Raw genomic sequence first — 19,817 nt, 5'->3', positions numbered from 1 at the left:
TATCCTGAAATGCGTACAAAAGCTTTGTACATGTGAGTATGTAAATAAATGCCATTTTCTGGTGGGCAGCGGGTCTCCTACTGTGAAAATAAAGTATGAGCAGTACGAAGGACGCTTTACTAACCCGACCCCAACATGTCTAATCCCTAGATAGTGTTGGTAGATCCTTCTGGCTTCGACAAGCATCAAGGATCCATTAGAATGAAGTTTTCTATTCCAGTCTTCAGTTCTTCCAGAGATGAGCATCAGCAGAGCTGAGCCGCTTATCTCCTACTGAAATTACATCCACACCAGGCCCAATGTGAATGCTGATATTAGGACTATCAGTCCTGGTTCCATGTCTAAGGACATACTTAGCGAGGACCTAAAGATGTATGAGCTAGGATTATGATTTATGTCAAGTCAGGCACTGTAACATTTAGCATGGTTCTTGTTTTTGTATGACGGATCGTTTTGTGTATCATCTGGACTTTACTGAAAAAAATAAAATAAAAAAAATAAATGTATAGAAAAGAACAGTAATTCTCCCCCTAATTACTAATGCAATATCGTTTCCAAAAATTTTCTAAAGCAAAAAACAGTTCACTGAATATGAGACCTGTTTTCATCTGCAATGGTTAAATGATCATAATACAGATTGTATACAGTATGCTGACAACTAAATGCATTGCCATACAGAAGAGAATACATTTGGTTATTTTTATACCGCTACTGTACTATTTACAAGGGAATATTTCAAATGTCGATGAACATTTAAAAACGAGCTTTCATTTCTATAACGGCATAAATGTGCTTGTATGTATTATTTGGCACCTTCAATAAAAAAAGTTTTTTATCTACCTTTTTTCCTCTTTTTTTTTTATCGACCTTGTGTATTATATGCCCACACCCAGAGTGTAGATGTACTGTGGGCATTGTGTGTAGTTCAATTGCTTTACTTATTTTAAGGCCGAATGCACGCGACCGTGGAACACGGACGTGAGCGGTCCGTGGTATCCCGGCCTGGCATCCTGCTGAGAGCAGGAGCGCACTGTGTCATTGATTGCTATGACGCCGTGCTGCCGCTGCAGTACAGTAATACACTGGTAGGATCTATATGAGTGTATTACTGTACTGCAGTGGCGGCACGAAGCGCACGGCGTCATAGCAACCAATGACACCGTGCGCTCCTGCTCTCAGCAGGATGCCAGGCCAGGATACCACGGACCGCTCACGTCCGTGTTCCACGGTCGTGTGCATTCGGCCTAAAACTGCCCTTATCTTGGGCTTGTTTAAAAGGGAATGTGTCATCATAAAGTGACCTATAGTTTAAATCTCTTAATTTTTTATGGTTATTTTTAATTTTCCAGGTCACTATCTATATTTAAACAAAAAACATAAAATCCTGCAGTTTTTTGCACTGGCGACTAAGCCTAATTATAGGGCCTATTCCTGGTCTGTACAGATCATTTTACTCCAGTTATCTGATTATCCATCTTTCTAATCCTGCCTGTAATGATACCACCTCTGTGTATAGATAAGACAGGATCCACCATTGACAATAGGTGATTGTCACAGATTACCTGTCCTTTCCTTGTACAATGACCTCTGCACAGGTCACAGAGCATGCCTAAAAAACTCTCCCATAGAAGTCAGTAGGGTCCCCTCCTGACCATTATGTCTATGGACCATGGGGCTGCCGTAAAGGAATTCTCTATATACTGTAAAGAACAGCTCAGGCAGAAAATACAGAAAAAGGATCTGTGTTGTCATCTGGTTTTAACTGGCAGATAAAAATTTTGGTGACACATTTCCTTTAAAGTGTAGCTGTCATTTCAGGCAATTTTTCAGAGGCTGTCGTGTGTACATAAGGAATAACACTATTTCTGGCCATTATATGACTCGTCGTATCTGGCATTTTTAGCAGTTTTCCCTCTGCAATCTGTAATTCTATTTTATTTATTTTCTTCTGAGTTGGTATGCATAGACTAGCTGGAATCACGTCTGCCTATACAATACACATGGAGAACCAGTGGATCCTGCTCCCTTAGGGCTGTTTCACACGAGCGAGTCCATTGCGGGAATCGCGCTCCGTGTGTGAGTGTGATCCTCTGCTCTGGACTTGCAGGAGCGCACGGCATTATCATGATTTATAATGCTGTGTGTCTCTGCATGGCCTTTTTTTCCACAGAATCATAGTGACATAAAGCTGTCAGTATGATTCTGTAGAAATAGGGTCAAGCAGAGGCACATAGCATTATAAATCATGATAATGCCGTGCGCTCCTGCAAGTCCAGAGCGGAGGATCACACTCACACACGGAGCGCGATTCCCGCAATGGACTCGCTCGTGTGAAACAGCCCTAACTCTCTGTAGCCCACCCTGAGACGAAGCAGCAGTAATGGAGGACATTACATAGCAGTACTGAGCCGTTTAGATGTAAATCCAGCAATTAATTTAAGGGGTTATCGAACCCCTATAATGACACACACACACACCCCCTCCCCCAATGCCTGGGACCTTGCCGCTGCATCTCCCTGTCACGCCGATCAAAACATCCAGCGACGGGGGGGGGCAGCCAATAGCAAGCAGTGACTGGGATAAGCCTCCCTAGCATCGCGGGTGACGCTAGGGAGGCTCGTCCCCATTGTGGCCTGCTATTGGCTGCCCTCTTCCCCCCCCCCCCCCCCTCCCCGTATAAGTATAATCTACATGATGTGCTTGGGCATTGGGGTGGTCATTATAGTGGTTGGATAACCCCTTTAAGACAGTGTAAAGATAACTGCAGAGATCACTGACTGGAACCAACAAATGCAAAACAGTTGCCTGTCATCATACACCATGTAGAGAAAAAGGCTTCTTCTCTTAGGTATTCGCTAGAGCCCACTGGCCCAACATAAGTCAGCATGGCCTTGGCTGCTAGGGACCCAGATTGCGTTTGTGGAGTAAGGTGACCGAAAACAGAAGTGAGTTCACAGGCCGCAGCCCTAATCAGGTTATTAAAGGAAAGCAAAAAGGACTGGTCACCATGGCAACCTTATGGGAATGGGCGTGTGATTCTCGCACACTCCTTCTCTTTACTCCTCTGGAAAGTCCACTCGACAGCTGCCCATTCTGCTTCTGATCATCTCCAGCCCTATAGCACAGACCAGTGCTCTGGCTGCTAGGTGGAGAGACAGACACCACTGGATTGTGGGGAGGTAAGTTTATAAGTCAGAAAATAACTTAAAAAACTGTAAGTGTGTTTTTGCCTGTCTCCAGCAGCCATCCTTTCTTCTCCATTATTTTCTATCTAATCTGATCCTTCAGTGAGCAGGCAGCCCATCTCTGAACAGTGAATTGAGTGTTAGGCTAAGTTCACACGAACGTGCGTGACCCGTGGCCGTATTGCGGCCCGCAAATCGCGGGCCGCAATACACGGCCACAGTTCCGTGTGAATTCCGCATCACGGATGCGGACCCATTCACTTCAATGGGTCCGCTAATCCGGAATCGCGGAACGGCCGCACGAGACGGGACCCCTCGGAAGCACTACGGAGTGCCTCCTGGGGTTACGTCCCGTTGTTCCGTTCCGCTAAAAGATAGAACAAGTCCTATCTTTTCGCGGAACGGCCGGATCGCGGACCCATTAAAGTGAATGGGTCCGCGATCCGATGCGGCTGACCTACGGCCGGCGAACAAGCATTGCGGCCCGCTATTTGCGGGCCGCTTCACAGGCACGGGTCACACACGTTCGTGTGAACCCGGCCTTAGTGAAGTGGAGCCCGATAAAAGGACAATAAAGCATCTTTCTCTAATAAGATATATAACAAAGTTTCTTATATTTACCTGTACTATTCATTCATGAAAAAAATTCTATGACAATTGCTCTTTAACCCCTTAAGGACCGGGCTCATTTTCACCTTAAGGACCAGGCCATTTTTTGCAAATCTGACCAGTGTCACTTTAAGTGCTCATAACTTTAAAACGCTTTGACTTATCCAGGCCATTCTGAGATTGTTTTTTCGTCACATATTGTACTTCATGACACTGGTAAAATGAAGTCCAAAAAATTTTTTTTTTTGCACAAAAAAATACCTAATTTACCAAAAATTTGAAAAAAATTAGCAAATTTCAAAGTTTCAGTTTCTCTACTTCTGTAATACATAGTAATACCCCAAAAAATTGTGATGACTTTACATTCCCCATATGTCTACTTCATGTTTGAATTGTTTTGGGAATGATATTTTATTTTTTGGGGATGTTATAAGGCTTAGAAGTTTAGAAGCAAATCTTGAAATTTTTCAGAAATTTACAAAAACTCAATTTTTAGCGACCAGTTCAGGTCTGAAGTCACTTTGCGAGGCTTACATAATAGAAACCACCCAAAAATGACCCCATCTAAGAAACTACACCCCTCAAGGTATTCAAAACTGATTTTGCATACATTGTTAACCCTTTAGGTGTTGCACAAGAGTTATTGGCAAATGGGGAGGAAATTTGAGAATTTCATATTTTTGTCAAATTTTTCATTTTAACCCATTTTTTCCACTAACAAAGCAAGGGTTAACAGCCAAACAAGATTGTATCTTTATTGCCCTGACTCTGCCGTTTACAGAAACACCCAATATGTGGCCGTAAACTACTGTACGGCCACACAGCGGGGCGTAGAGTGAAAGGTGCACCATATGGTTTTTGGAAGGCTGATTTTTATGGACTGGTTTTTTGACACCATGTCCCATTTGAAGCCCCCTGATGCACCCCAAGAGGAGAAACTCCCTAAAAGTGACCCCATCTAGGAAACTACACCCCTCAAGGTATTCAAAACTGATTTTACATACGTCGTTAACCCTTTAGGTGTTGCACAAGAGTTATTGGCAAATGGGGATGAAATTTGAGAATTTCATTTTTTTGCCTAATTTTCAATTTTAACCCATTTTTTCCACTAACAAAGCAAGGGTTAACAGCCAAACAAGATTGTATCTTTATTGCCCTGACTCTGCCGTTTACAGAAACACCCCATATGTGGCCGTAAACTACTGTACGGGCACACAGTAGGGCGTAGAGTGAAAGGTGCGCGGTTTGGTTTTTGGAAGCCAGATTTTGCTGGACTGGTTTTTTGACACCATGTCCCATTTGAAGCCCCCCTGATGCACCCCTAGAGTAGAAACTCCATAAAAGTGACCCCATCTAAGAAACTACACCCCTCAAGCTATTCAAAACTGATTTTACAAACTTTGTTAACCCTTTAGGTGTTGCACAAGATTTAATGGAAAATAGAGACACAATTTCAAAATTTCACATTTTTGGCAGATTTTCCATTTTTATATTTTTTTTCCAGTTACAAAGCAAGGGTTAACAGCCAAACAAAACTCATTATTTATGGCCCTAATTCTGTAATTTACAGAAACACCCCATATGTGGTCGTAAACCGCTGTACGGGCACACGGCAGGGCGCAGAAGGAAAGGAATTTCATACGGTTTTTGGAAGGCAGGTTTTGCTGGACTGTTTTTTTTGACACCATGTCCCATTTGAAGCCCCCCTGATGCACCCCTAGAGTAGAAACTCCAAAAAAGTGACCCCATTTTAGAAACTACGGGATAGGGTGGCAGTTTTGTTGGTACTAGTTTAGGGTACATATGATTTTTGGTTGCTCTATATTACACTTTTTGTGCAGCAAGGTAACAAGAAATAGCTTTTTTGGCACGTTTTTTTTTTTTGTTATTTACAACATTCATCTGACAGGTTAGATCATGTGGTCATTTTATAGAGCAGGTTGTCGCGGACGCGGCGATACCTAATATGTATACATTTTTTTTTATTTATGTAAGTTTTATACAATAACTTCATTTTTAAAACCAAAAAAAAAACGTTTTAGTGTCTCCATATTCTAAGAGCCATAGTTTTTTCAGTTTTTGGGCGATTATCTTGAGTAGGGTCTCATTTTTTGCGGGATGAGATGACGGTTTGATTGGCACTATTTTGGGGTGCATATGATTTTTTGATCGCTTGCTATTACACTTTTTGTGACGTAAGATGGCAAAAAATGGCTTTTTTTACACTGTTTTTATTTTTATTTTTTTACGGTGGTCATCTGAGGGGTTAGGTCATGTGATATTTTTATAGAGCCGGTCGATACGGACGCGGCGATACCTAATATGTATACTTTTTTTTTATTTATGTAAGTTTTACAGAATGAGTTCATTTTTGAAAAAAAAAAAAATCATGTTTTAGTGTCTCCATAGTCTAAGAGCCATAGTTTTTTCAGCTTTTGGGCGATTATCTTGAGTAGGGTCTCATTTTTTGCGGGATGAGATGACGGTTTGATTGGTACTATTTTGGCGTACATGCGACTTTTTTGATCACTTTTATTACCTTTTTTGGGAAGTAAGGTGGGCAAAATTTCAATTTTCTCATAGTTTTTATTTTTTTATTTTTATGGCGTTCACCGTGCGGGGAAAGTAACATGACCATTTTATAGATCAGGTCGTTACGGACGCGGCGATACCTAATCTGTGTAGTTTATTTTATTTTTTTTATTTTTATTCAGTGATAAATGTTTTTTTTTTTATCTTAACTTTTTTCACTTTTTTTTACATTTTTGTGACCCAGACCCACTTGGTTCTTGAAGATCCAGTGGGTCTGGTGTCTGTATAATACAGTACAGAACAATATATATTGTTCTGTACTGTATTTTACTTACACTGAACAGATCTGTGCTTTTAGCACAGATCTGTTCAGCACCATGGACAGCAGGACGCCTGAGCAGGCGTCCTGTTGCCATGGGAACCCTCCCCGTCTGCTCAGAACTTCGCAGACGGGGAAGGGTAAGGACGGGGCTGAGGGGGGCTCTCTCCCTCTCCATCGGGGGGCTGCAAAGCCACAGCAGCCCCCCGATGGAGAGGGAGGGAGCTCCCTGACCAATGACAGTTAACTTTTTCCATACAGCGGTCCGTACGGACCGCGGTATGGAAAGGGTTAAACGGCTGACATCTTCACAGATGTCAGCCGTTTATACCAGGGTGCCAGCAATGTGCTGGCACCCTGGTATACCCACTAGAAGCCAACGATCGTTCATGGGGAGGCGGGCGGGGGATCGCGATCCCGCCTGCCGCACCGCCCCGCCTCCCGCAACGCCCCCACCGCCTGCGACACCCCCCCCCCGCACCACCCTCCGGCATAAAATCGTGCAGGGGTGCAGGGGGGGGTGAAAAATAATGATTTTAGCCACTCTAAAGTTTCTGATCCCCGCGGTCAGGGACCGCAGCGATCAGAAACTGCAAAAAGCGCAGCAAACCGCAGGTCTGAATTGACCTGCGGTTTGCTGCGATCGCCGATACGGGGGGTCAAATGACCCCCCCCTGCATTGTTACGGGATGCCGGCTGAATGATTTCAGCCGAAATCCCGTTCCAATTAACCCCTGGGGCGCCGGAATACAGATTTTAAGTCAGGACGTACCGGTACGTCCTGGGTCCTTAAGGACTCGGGAAATAGGGCGTACCGGTACGTCCTAGGTCCTTAAGGGGTTAAAGAGGTTCTCCAAGGTGACAATATTTACCATACAGGCCATCACCAGATCTGTAGAGGTCTGTTACTCAGCAGGGATTAGCTGTTTGTAGAGACCATGGAACGGGAGAATCAAATTGAGACACTCATAGGAATGCACAGAGGGACTAACTTCCAGTCCACACATGAGATGCCATTGGGTTTAGCTAGTCAGAGTGGGGAGGTCACTTGGTACAACTACAGACTGGAACGGAGCACATAAATCAGTAGTAAAACTACCGGTAAGCGAATGCTCGGCACTACTTTTTACATAACTTTACTTCTTATTAATTTATAGTTTTTAAAGTCATGGTCTGGTAGGTTTATTTCAGACATTGATTTTTGGCCCCACCTTAGCGACGCCATAGTATACACAAAAACTGGTTCCACTGATTTAAATGGCCAATTCCACTGATTACCATGATGAATAAAACTTTATGACCTTGTACTTAAAAAAAAAAAAGTTTGATTTGCCATATTGACATAAAAAAAGTTTTAATTGCTGGGGTCCGATGACTAGAACCAGGAGAGAGAAGCGCTTGCACAGAGCACTCTCTATCTGCACTTCTTAAGACGGGCTTAGTAGCAAGTCTATGAACCCATCTTAATTCCATCTCCTGCAGTCAGGAGAGACAGCACTGTATATGAGCTCTCTCTCCGTACAGGGACTCGTTAACACCACTAATGAGGGGACACGGCCCTGTTAATCCCAGCAGTGCAATATATTATCAGACACACACTCCTGTATGACAGATCCACGCTGGCTCAGAGTTAACCTGTTATATTACAGGCTGTCACTGTAGAGACGTTTACCATGCACTTTGAGACATTATGATAACTAAAAAATCCTGTCCACAATGGGTCTCACAATCTAAAATTTGGAGTGTATGAAGAAACTAGAACATCCAGAGGAAACCCACAGAAACACAGGGAGAACATACAAACTCCATGCAGATATTGCCTATAATCAGAATCTTAAAAGGGTTATCTTATGATTAATGTAAAAAAATGAAAATCATACATAATTTATAATACACAATTTAGAACCAGCCCTGTACCTCACATGGATCCAGAGATCTCCACATTCATTATTTCAATTGTTCTGCTAGATTTATTTCACGCTGTCAGCTTCGGGTGTCCTTTCTGCTGCAGCTGGTGGCAGTTGGAGGATGGACAGGGAAATCAAACAAAGAGCAAACAGCAGGTGGCGCTATACAGACTGATTAAATAACTCAGTAGTTATAATACATTTTTAATGACATGTAATTACAAAATTATTCAGATCCAGGTGCTGGATTGAAAACAGTAGAATATTTTTCACGGGACAATCCCAGGTAACAAAACTGGCTCCAAACCCAGGAGAACACATGGCAACCACAAATAGAGAGCCCATGTATAAGTTTAGAAACTGAAGGGCAAAATCTGATGGTTCCATGGGTAACACTGTTGATGCATTTACTATGGAAAATGGGCTGTACTCACACCCATGTGTGCCCAAGCTGTTATATTATTATTACTATTATTATTTAACTCACTTTTATAGCGCCAAGATTTTCCGTAGCGCTTTACAGACATTATCATTGCTTGCTGTCCCCAATGGGGCTTCCAATCTGTGTTACCTGTCAGTGTGTCTTTGGAGTGTGGGAGGAAACCCACACATTATAATATAATTACTGCACATAAAAATTTTTACACTTGTAAGAATTTTTCTATCACAGGCACAAAAACTATCTGCCCCTATTATGGGAAGAATATAGTGTTACACTGCCAATAGGAAGATGCAATGCTACTCCAAAGGTTCTCTTCACGGCTCTTATGCTGACCTCAGGAGGGTTATGATGGCGACCGGCTGCTGACGATGGTTTCCATACTCTGGTTACTCCACTGATGGAACAGATGGAGTTGAAGGTTTTACGTGGTAGTTGTTCCTGTGTTGTAGGCTCGTCTCTCCAGCGATGGACGTTCGGATTAGATAACGATAAGGGTTGAGCGTCGAGTCTGCAACCTGGCAAAATGTAGGAAGAGACTATTTTACAATCACAAAAAAATGACAGGCGTTCTACCGGCAGATACAGGTCAGGGATTCAAAGCCTACAGAGATGGACACTAAAATGATGGCAACCACAAAGAAGGCGGAGGCTGTCATTTGACAGCTGCTCCGTGGCTATTATGGAATGGAAAGGCTGTCATCCGACAAGATGCCTTGTTCTCTCCTTGTTACAGACATCAATGTACAACCTCATTGTTTCTCCATGATAAAAAACTGACCATCACAGAAAATCATTTCTGGACAGAGTTTTTGCAACATTGAAGCTGTGACCTTGTCACCATGCGGCTATCCCTCCATGACTGCAGCACATAGGATGATTAACAAGGGCTATGAAAATGGCCAATTCAGGGACGTACTGGAAACTTAAAGTGGACCTGGAAAAAAAACCTTAAAGTGGCCCCATGTTGTAGGCGGGTCCAAACTGACAGAAGGCGGGGCCAACATAAGTAGGTGGGGCCAGCAATACTGTAGGGGAACAGAAAATACTGCCACCTCGCCGCAGCATTCAGCCAGCAAATATCACATACTGTGTGCGTAGCGTGTACTGTGGGTATCACATGGCGTGAGGTTTGTTACACCATGGTGCCTGCTGAGCTACTGTTTGGGCAATGTGGGGGAACTTATCAAAGGCTGTACACACTTCTCAGCCGTACAAACGTTGCAAATATTTGTGCGTAAATTTGCAACATTCAATTTTACACTGCTCACATTTGGCTGGGGCTTTAAAAAAGGGCATGGCCTACCATGGCCCTACAGATTTAACATACTTCACGACAGAAACTTTTGTAATTTATAACTCAAATCTACACCAGCTCATGGCCGACTCGAGGTGCATTTAGATGCACCAATAATCGTCCAGAATATCGGGATCGATCGTTCCTGATCATCTGGCTGTCTAAATGTGCCGCCGATCACCCGATGAACGAGCAAAACGTTTGTTTGGTCTGAACAGCGATCTGCTGCTCCGAAGCCATGATTCTGTATAAGGACAGCTATAAGGGATTGCTATAGAGATCCCTCGTCCCCATACTGTGAAGAAGATCGCTGCATGTACTGTAAATGTGCGGTCTCCTTTACTGAACGAGCAGCCAACTGTCGGGAAGGAACGCTTCCTTCCCAACAATCGGCTCGTCTAAATCCACCTTTCAACATGGTGTTTGGTGCTCAGACAGACAGAACAGAACTCAAATATATTAAAAGCCCTCTTCGCCTTTTAACACATTTTTTGCTATAGAGATCCCTCGGGATTGCTATAGAGATCCCTCGTCCCCATACTGTGAAGAAGATCGCTGCATGTACTGTAAATGTGCGGTCTCCTTTACTAAACGAGCAGCCAACTGTCGGGAAGGAACGCTTCCTTCCCAACAATCGGCTCGTCTAAATCCACCTTTCAACATGGTTTTTGGTGCTCAGACAGACAGAACAGAACTCAAATATACACTGCTCAAAAAAATAAAGGGAACACAAAAATAACACATCCTAGATCTGAATTAATTAAATATTCTTCTGAAATACTTTGTTCTTTACATAGTTGAATGTGCTGACAACAAAATCACACAAAAATTAAAAATTGAAATCAAATTTTTCAACCCATGGAGGTCTGGATTTGGAGTCACACTCAAAATGAAAGTGGAAAAACACACTACAGGCTGATCCAACTTTGATGTAATGTCCTTAAAACAAGTCAAAATGAGGCTCAGTAGTGTGTGTGGCCTCCACGTGCCTGTATGACCTCCCTACAACGCCTGTGCATGCTCCTGATGAGGTGGCGGAAGGTCTCCTGAGGGATCTCCTCCCAGACCTGGACTAAAGCATCTGCCAACTCCTGGACAGTCTGTGGTGCAACGTGACGTTGGTGGATAGAGCGAGACGTGATGTCCCAGATGTGCTCAATTGGATTCAGGTCTGGGGAACGGGCGGGCCAGTCCATAGCATCAATGCCTTCGTCTTGCAGGAACTGCTGACACACTCCAGCCACATGAGGTCTAGCATTGTCTTGCATTAGGAGGAACCCAGGGCCAACCGCACTAGCATATGGTCTCACAAGGCGTCTGAGGATCTCATCTCGGTACCTAATGGCAGTCAGGCTACCTCTGGCGAGCACATGGAGGGCTGTGCGGCCCTCCAAAGAAATGCCACCCCACACCATTACTGACCCAATGCCAAACCGGTCATGCTGGAGGATGTTGCAGGCAGCAGAACGTTCTCCACGGCGTCTCCAGACTCTGTCACGTCTGTCACATGTGCTCAGTGTGAACCTGCTTTCATCTGTGAAGAGCATAGGGCGCCAGTGGCGAATTTGCCAATCTTGGTGTTCTCTGGCAAATGCTAAATGTCCTGCACGGTGTTGGGCTGTAAGCACAACCCCCACCTGTGGACGTCGGGCCCTCATATCACCCTCATGGAGTCTGTTTCTCACCGTTTGAGCAGACACATGCACATTTGTGGCCTGCTGAAGGTCATTTTGCAGGGCTCTGGCAGTGCTCCTCCTGTTCCTCCTTGCACAAAGGCGGAGGTAGCAGTCCTGCTGCTGGGTTGTTGCCCTCCTACGGCCTCCTCCACGTCTCCTGATGTACTGGCCTGTCTCCTGGTAGCGCCTCCATGCTCTGGACACTACGCTGACAGACACAGCAAACCTTCTTGCCACAGCTCGCATTGATGTGCCATCCTGGATAAGCTGCACTACCTGAGCCACTTGCGTGGGTTGTAAACTCCGTCTCATGCTACCACTAGAGTGAAAGCACCGCCAGCATTCAAAAGTGACCAAAACATCAGCCAGGAAGCATAGGAACTGAGAAGTGGTCTGTGGTAACCACCTGCAGAACCACTCCTTTATTGGGGGTGTCTTGCTAATTGCCTATAATTTCCACCTGTTGTCTATCCCATTTGCACAACAGCATGTGAAATTGATTGTCACTCAGTGTTGCTTCCTAAGTGGACAGTTTGATTTCACAGAAGTGTGATTGACTTGGAGTTACATTGTGTTGTTTAAGTGTTCCCTTTATTTTTTTGAGCAGTGTATTAAAAGCCCTCATCGCCTTTTAACACATTTTTTGCATCTTAGTCCAGTGCATTTTTTATTAAAGGGTTTTTCTGGAAGTTTTATACTGATCACCTATCCTTTGATCGCTGTGGGTCCAGCATCCGGGACCGCCGCCGATCAGCTGTTTTGAGAAGGCAGCAGCGCTCCTAGGTCACGTGATCTAGGAAAAGCACAGATAAGGCTGCGGCACGCACAGGAGCACCGCTACCTTCTCAATCAGCTGATCAGCGGGGCTCCCGGGTGCTGGACTCCCACCAATCAGATACTGATGACCTATCCAGCTGATTAGTGCCAAAGCTGGAAACTGCAGTCTTAATAATCCCCCCCCCCCCCATGATATTAAAATCTCTTATCACTTTAGCCTTTTACCTTATGTTATTGAGTATAAGCTCTGTTTCCTTCCTTGTATCTTCTGTAATTGGGTAAAAGATGAGGATGATAAGTCCTAGGATAATGAGGACTGCTGGGACCGCACCAATGAGGAGCTGGAGCGTCAGCACCAGATGATAGGACTGCCTGCAAGCTCCACTGCTGTAACCTGCAAATCTGTTAACAGCTCTAGTCAGTATCTAAAGGATCCAAAACATCACAGTCAACGGTATATGGTATTACACATAAGAATCTGAACTGAAGACTATGGACACCTTTGAACTACAATTTGTAATGGTTTTTTTCCCTCCTACATGCAAAACTAAGCAACTTTCCCAAAGTCTTCAATACAAATTTTCGTATCATTTTGCTTATACAGAGTGTATGTAAGTCCTTCACCTAGATGCTGGGGCTGCTGAATCTGACAAATCTATCAGAGTTCTGCTCCTGTTTTTAGCAGCTCTCTCTTCTCTCTGTCAGGGCTCATGCACATGAACGTGTGCCGCCCGTGCCGTTCATTGGGGACCGCAAATTGTGGTTCGCAATGCACCAGCAACGTCCATGTGGCCTGCGCTGGCGGATGCAGACCCATTCAACTTGAATGGGTCCTCTATCTGTCCGCACCACAAAAAACACCCCATAGTGCTTCTGTGGCCCTCTGCTTCGTATCTTCTGGATTGCGGACCCATTCAAGTGAATGGGTTTGAATCTGTGATAAAATGCATACACGACTGGTGCCCGTATATTGCATACCCGCTGTTTGCAGCCTGCAAAACGGACACGGCCGGCACACGTTTATGTGCATGAGCCCTTAGACATATTAGCAGAAGGCTGTACACATGGTAGAAAGAGGAGATGATGCAATGGTGGCAGCTCACACAGCTGTAGGTAGAGAGGAAAGCACACACAAGTCAGATGGCAGGGGAAGGCATCAATATCCTAGACACACATATCCAGACACATCCACATAAAAAATGACTGATCTATGAAGCAGGTTGTGAATATCAAGAGGGTTAAAAATGAAGGAATGAAATTTGCAGAGTGAAACCCGATGGTACTTTTTTTTTTAACTCAAGGTAATCAATAACATATGTAAAGCAATGTTTTGTAAGGTTTCAATAGCCTTTAAAAGGGAACACTACAATATAGTTACCTGGTCTCCGTTGCTCCAGAGAATATGTGGTGTCACATCACATGAACAAGTCCTCCATTAGTAGTAAACTGTGGGGACATATTGGACTTTAAGGACATGACGTGCACAGCTGGCATTGGAGGAAGCGGCCATGAGATATGACCTCACATGCACAAAGTGTGGAGGTTGTGAAAGTCTAGGGTGCCAACTGGCAGTGAATTTGCACAATTCTCCAGACCCGCCATGTTGGATACACTCCAAGTTCTGGGGCCTGAGTGTGGTATAGCAGCTCAGCCCCATTCACTTAAATGGCCAAGTGTAGTGCTGTTGGAAGCAGCCATATTTTTCTAATCCTGTACCACTCCTGTTATCGTTGTGGTCTGAGGTCAGTCTTAATTGTAGGCTCTGTTTTAATAATTTAGGGGCTGATTAAGGGGTCATGTACGCTGAAGTACTCATGACTGATTTGATTACTTTTCAGGGCATGGCCTATATAAAGGGATGGGGTATACATTTCTAAAAATGTTGGGTTGTCCATGATTTTTGACTCCACAAAGAGAAATAGATGGTGGAAGATTCCACCTACATCTTGCAACCAGTCTTGTAGAGCTACAGTCTAGTTGTCCCTGAAGTTCCAAATGACCCATACATGTCCCTGAAATAAATGACGGCAGCCCCATAAATCAATTATCACTTACTGAAGGCTCAGAGTAGAAATTCCTAGTGCGATCCCTGCAGACAGCTTGGTGAAGAAGACATATGAGGAGTAGAATATGGCCTCCAGTCCGTTCACGCGAGGGTTCATTTGACGGAAATTATCCACTACGTCAGGAAGCATGGACCTGAAGAGATCAGACAAAATAAATCGTGCCACATCATGATAATGCACTAGTTTGCTGCTGATGGTTGTCCTTAGAGAGTTATCGAGATGTACCCAAGTGTTCTGACCCAATAACCAGGCAGCACTTGCAAGGTTCATGAGACAGAATGGCTGTGCTTGTCTGTAGTGAAAGTGCTACTCCCTCCTGATTATCTATCAGACAATGTTCAGCTCCACTGCTCGGCCATGTATGAAGAATCCAGATAAAGTTTATTCTGAGTTGAAATCTTGTAGTTCTGCACAAAGCAGTAGGTGAAAAGATGATTTTTTTTTGCCAGGGTTGAACAGAACATGTGGCCTACAATAAAATGGCTGCCTCCATGCATCAGGAGGAGCTTGTTACATCAGAGCCCACCTATGAGGAGAGAGCAGGGACAATCTTATCAGCTAACACAGTGCAATTACAGCAATGAGACAATGCATATAAACCATGAAGACATGGCACCAGGGATGACAACCGTCCAGAAATTCCTGGACAGTTCATAAAAATAGAGGACTTTTTTCCCGTGTCCATGATTTTTTTTTTTTTTTAGGCTGGTGGTACTTGAGCAGGTCACTTTGATTGTAATTCTCAGCATTTTAGAGCTGGCAATGTGTTCAGTATTAGTATCTGACCTATAGACATGTATTACTTATAATCCATTATAGTTTTCCAACACGTCTGTAAAAAATGTTGTCTGTCATTCAACTTTTCATTCAACTCTAAGGCCTCTTTCACACGGGCGTCATGTTTTTTGCCCGGATAAGATGCGGGTGCGTTTGCGGGAAAATGTGGAACAGAAGTTCAGGTTTGGGTTAGGTGCTGGGTAGATTGTATTATTTTCCCTTATAACATGGTTATAAAGGAAAATAATAGCATTCTTAATACAGAATGCATAGTACAATAGGGCTGGAGGGGTTAAAAAAAAATAATAATAATAATTTAACTCACCTTAATCCACTTGTTCACGCAGCCCGGCTTCTCTTCTGTCTTCTGGACCTGGGTAAAGGACCTGTGGTGACGTCACTGCGCTCATCACATGATCTTTTACCATGATGATGGATCATGTGACGGACCATGTGATGAGCGCAGTGACATCATCACAGGTCCTTTACCCAGGTCCCGAAGAAAGAAAAACAAAAGAGAAGCCGGGCTGCGCGAACAAGTGGATTAAGGTGAGTTAAATTTTATTTATTTTTTTATTTATTTTTTTAACCCCTCCAGCCCTATTGTACTAAGCATTCTGTATTAAGAATGCTATTATTTTCCCTTATAACCATGTTATAAGGGAAAATAATAATGATCGGGTCTCCATCCCGATCGTCTCCTAGCAACCGTGCGTGAAAATCGCACCGCATCCGCACTTGCTTGTGGATGCTTGCGATTTTTACGCAGTCCCATTCACTTCTATGGGGCCTGCGTTGCGTGAAAAACGCACAAAATAGAGCTTGCTGTGATTTTCACGCAACGCACAAGTGATACGTGAAAATCACTGCTCATGTGCACAGCCCCATAGAAATGAATGGGTCCGGATTCAGTGCGGGTGCAAATCGTTCACCTCACACATTGCACCCGCGCGGAAAACTCGCCCGTGTGAAAGTAGCCTAATACATCTATATACATAAAGTATTTTAAAAGTTACTCAAAGTGATATGTAGACTTTTTCTAGATAAAAACTGTAAAATGATATTCACAGTGCAGGGTAGTGCAGGAATTTTTGCTCCCTGCTGCTCCATTCAGTCTCCTGGGCTGTCTTCACTGGGCTCTCAGTCCCTGTCTGAGTGTCAAACTCCATATGGATGGTCCTATGCGCCGCTGCAGCCACTGGTGACATGTCCCCAAGCCACTCAGGGACATGTCACCGTTGAGGCCAGTCAGTGCCTGCAGTGGCGCATGTGACCCCATCCGTGCAGAAGGTGACAGATGGGGACCAGAATTCCGAGACAGCCTTGGAGCCACTGAGTCAGAACGGAGCAACACGGAGTATAGACTTCGTCATAAGTACCACTGAGTGGAGGTGAATCAAAATAGAATCTGGACTACCCCTTTAAGGGCTTATGCACACGACCGTGCTGTGTTTTGAAGTCTGCGAATTGCGGATCCGCAAAAACGGATGCTGCAATTTGCGGAATAGGCCACCTATACATAGAAATGCCTATTCTTGTCCGCAAAACAGACAAGAATAGGACATGTTCTATTTTTTTTGCGGAGCAATGGATGCGGACATCACACGGAGTGCTGTCCGCATCTTTTGCGGCCCCACTGAAGTGTGCGTGAGCCCTTAGGCTTAATCCCTTCATGCATTATCACTTACATTTATGTTATAATGTGTGAGGGACTGCATGATGCAGGCTGCGGCACTGAGCCATACGTGGCGGGTGCCGGCGTTATAATACAGCAGGCACCCAGACGCAATGACGAGGAACAGAGATGAGGGCAAACCCGGTCATTTAACCCCTCAAATGCTGCATTCAAAAGCGATCATCACATCTGGCAGCAGACTGCAGCTCCGATCGGTTACCATGACAGCCTGGGGCCTCCTGAAGCTTCCCAGGCCTTTTATGCTAATCTGCCTGCTAAGCTGTGAATGAGGCATGGCTCGGCAGAGAGAACAGCAGAATCCCATTCACCACAAGGGTCCATTCACACGTCAGTATTTTTACCTTTCCAGATAAACGTTCCTTTTTTTGCGGATTCGTTTTTCAGTACAACCTTCCGTTTTTTTACTAAAGTGCTTCCGAATCCGTTCCGTGTTTCCGTTATTCCGTTTTTTAGAGGGTTTTTTGCATCCATTTTCCTGTCAACGGATCCGCAAAATCGGATGACATTCGGATGGTTTTGTGCATGTCATCCGCATTTATACAGATCCATTGACTTGAATGGACAACGGACCCGAAAAACGGACAGAAAGTAGGACAAGCTTAATTTTTTTTCAGGATCCGTATACTCGAAAATAGGAAAACGGAACGGATTCCGTGATTCGGACAGCACTATGATTGGTGTCCGCATTTTTGCAGAGGCAATTGAAATTAATGGATCCGAAAAACGTTCCGATTTAAATCGGAACGGAAACGGAGTGTTATAACGGACGTGTGAATGGACCCTAATAGAGATCTTTTATTATTAATGAGATAAGGGTTCAAGACATCCCATGTTCTAGCTCCCTAAGGAGGCTAAATGTTAAGTAAAAAAAACATAAAAATATTAAAAGTTAAAAAGTTTAAATCACCCCTTTTCCCAATTTTACATCTAAAAATAAATAATAAAAAAATAAACATAACAGGTATCACTACGTTTGAAAATGTCTGAACTATTAAAATACTAAAATAATTTTCACGCACGGTGTATGCCGTAATGGGAAAAATAAAATATCAAAAACACATAATTTACCATCTGTTACCTTTTTTACCTTGTCCCCCCAAAAAATTTAATAAAAGTGATCAAAAAGCCGTACGTACCACAAAAAGGGTACCAATGAAAACTAAAGTTTGTTCCGCAAAAAACAAGCCCTCATACAGCTTTGGGGATGGAAATTTAAAAAAGTTTTGGCTGTTAAAAACCTTTGAATTATTATTTTTTTTTAAGTAATAAAACAAAATAAAAACTATACAACGCTGGTATCACTGTCATCGTATTGAGCCGCAGAATAAGGAGGTCTCGTTATTTTTAGTGCACAGTGAACGCTGTAATATCAAAACAAAAAAAATTGTGGGTTTACCCCCACAAAGATTTTATTTTATTTTTTCCAATACAAGACATGGTAAATTAAATGCTATCATTAAGCCCTCATATGGCTATGTGAACGGAATTTTTTTTAATTTATGGCTCTTGGATGGTGGGAGGAAAAAACGAAAAAAGGCTTAATCTTGAAGGGGTTAAAGGGGTTTGGGAAGATTTAAAAAATGATCCATAAAATGTTGAAAATAAATTGGAATCATTACTCACCTCCTATTGATCCCCCGCCACTGCCTTCGACTTCCTTCCCAAGCTCAAAATAACAGAAATGGCAGCAAAAGCTCGCTCAGCCAATCACTGGCTGAGGCAGTTTACTGTTATTGCCAATGATTGGCTGATTTCCTGGCATTTGCGGTGTGTCAAGCTGGGACCAGGAAGAGGAGAACAGGGGGACCAGAGCAGCACTGGAACAGCAGCAGCGGGGGAACGGTGGAGGTGAGAAATTACTCTTATTATTTTTAATACTTTTCTAGCCTTTCTACTGGATCAACCTGAAACCCAAGCTTGTGCAAATACTAAACTTTATGTCTCAACTGTTGAGTTATGTTGCAGGTTAATCTGTACGAACCATGGCAGGAGCAGAGATGCCGCAATGCTCAATCCTGATGACACAGCTACCGCATAGCCTACAATCACATTAGGGATGGTCACCAGCAGGATGGCAAAAGGGATCATGCACTGCAAAACAAAAAGATCTCAGTACTGAGAATGAACAAGTCTTCACACCCCACTGAGAGGATGTCACAGAAGCATACAATGACCCCTCTACCCTCTGGCACATAGAGGGGGTCTTGAGCCGAGGACTCCCCTCTATTATGTCCATACACCCTAATAGGGGGTACAGAAAGGGTTTATCTGGATAAGACATCACCCGCAATGCTAGGGAGGCTTGTCCCCATCACTGCCTGCCATTGGCTGCTCCCCCCGACACCGGTTGTTTTCATCCGCGCACGAGGAGAAGCAGCTGCGGCGGAGCGGGGAGACAGCTAAGTAGATTCAGTGTGAGGGGCCTGGGCATATGGGGGCATTTCTTAGTCTCAGATAACCCCTTTAAGGTTGCAGCTGCCAGAGCTCTGTGTGCTCAGTATGTGGCTTCTATTTCCAGCACATATTTTATTTTTATA

General features: G+C 43.9%; 1 protein-coding gene and 1 long non-coding RNA gene across 5 annotated transcripts in view; one reads left to right on the top strand and one right to left on the bottom strand.

The window, feature by feature from the left end:
• The first annotated feature begins 327 nt into the window (after positions 1-327).
• On the top strand, positions 328-19,793 carry LOC120997371. Its single transcript, XR_005778158.1, has 3 exons — positions 328-339; positions 7,411-7,413; positions 19,581-19,793. It is a non-coding gene; the product is annotated as an uncharacterized LOC120997371 (long non-coding RNA).
• Positions 8,753-19,817, bottom strand: part of MFSD2B (major facilitator superfamily domain containing 2B) — a 65,399-nt gene continuing 54,334 nt past the window's right edge. The window contains exons 11-14 of one of the 4 annotated variants that reach the window (XM_040427418.1): positions 19,262-19,371; positions 14,797-14,940; positions 12,967-13,143; positions 8,753-9,509 (exon numbers count right to left, since the gene is read on the bottom strand). In XM_040427418.1, coding sequence (XP_040283352.1) covers positions 9,473-9,509; positions 12,967-13,143; positions 14,797-14,940; positions 19,262-19,371 — 468 coding nt within the window. In that variant the 3' untranslated portion in view covers positions 8,753-9,472. Of the gene's footprint in view, positions 9,510-12,966; positions 13,167-14,119; positions 14,188-14,796; positions 14,941-19,261; positions 19,372-19,817 lie in introns of those variants that run through there. The other 3 variants (XM_040427419.1, XM_040427420.1, XM_040427421.1) reach the window with 3 other exon arrangements.

The sequence above is a fragment of the Bufo bufo genome, chromosome 4 (assembly GCF_905171765.1).
Source record: "Bufo bufo chromosome 4, aBufBuf1.1, whole genome shotgun sequence".
Taxonomy (NCBI): Eukaryota; Metazoa; Chordata; class Amphibia; order Anura; family Bufonidae; genus Bufo; species Bufo bufo.
This window is presented reverse-complemented; position numbering and strand designations above follow the sequence as displayed.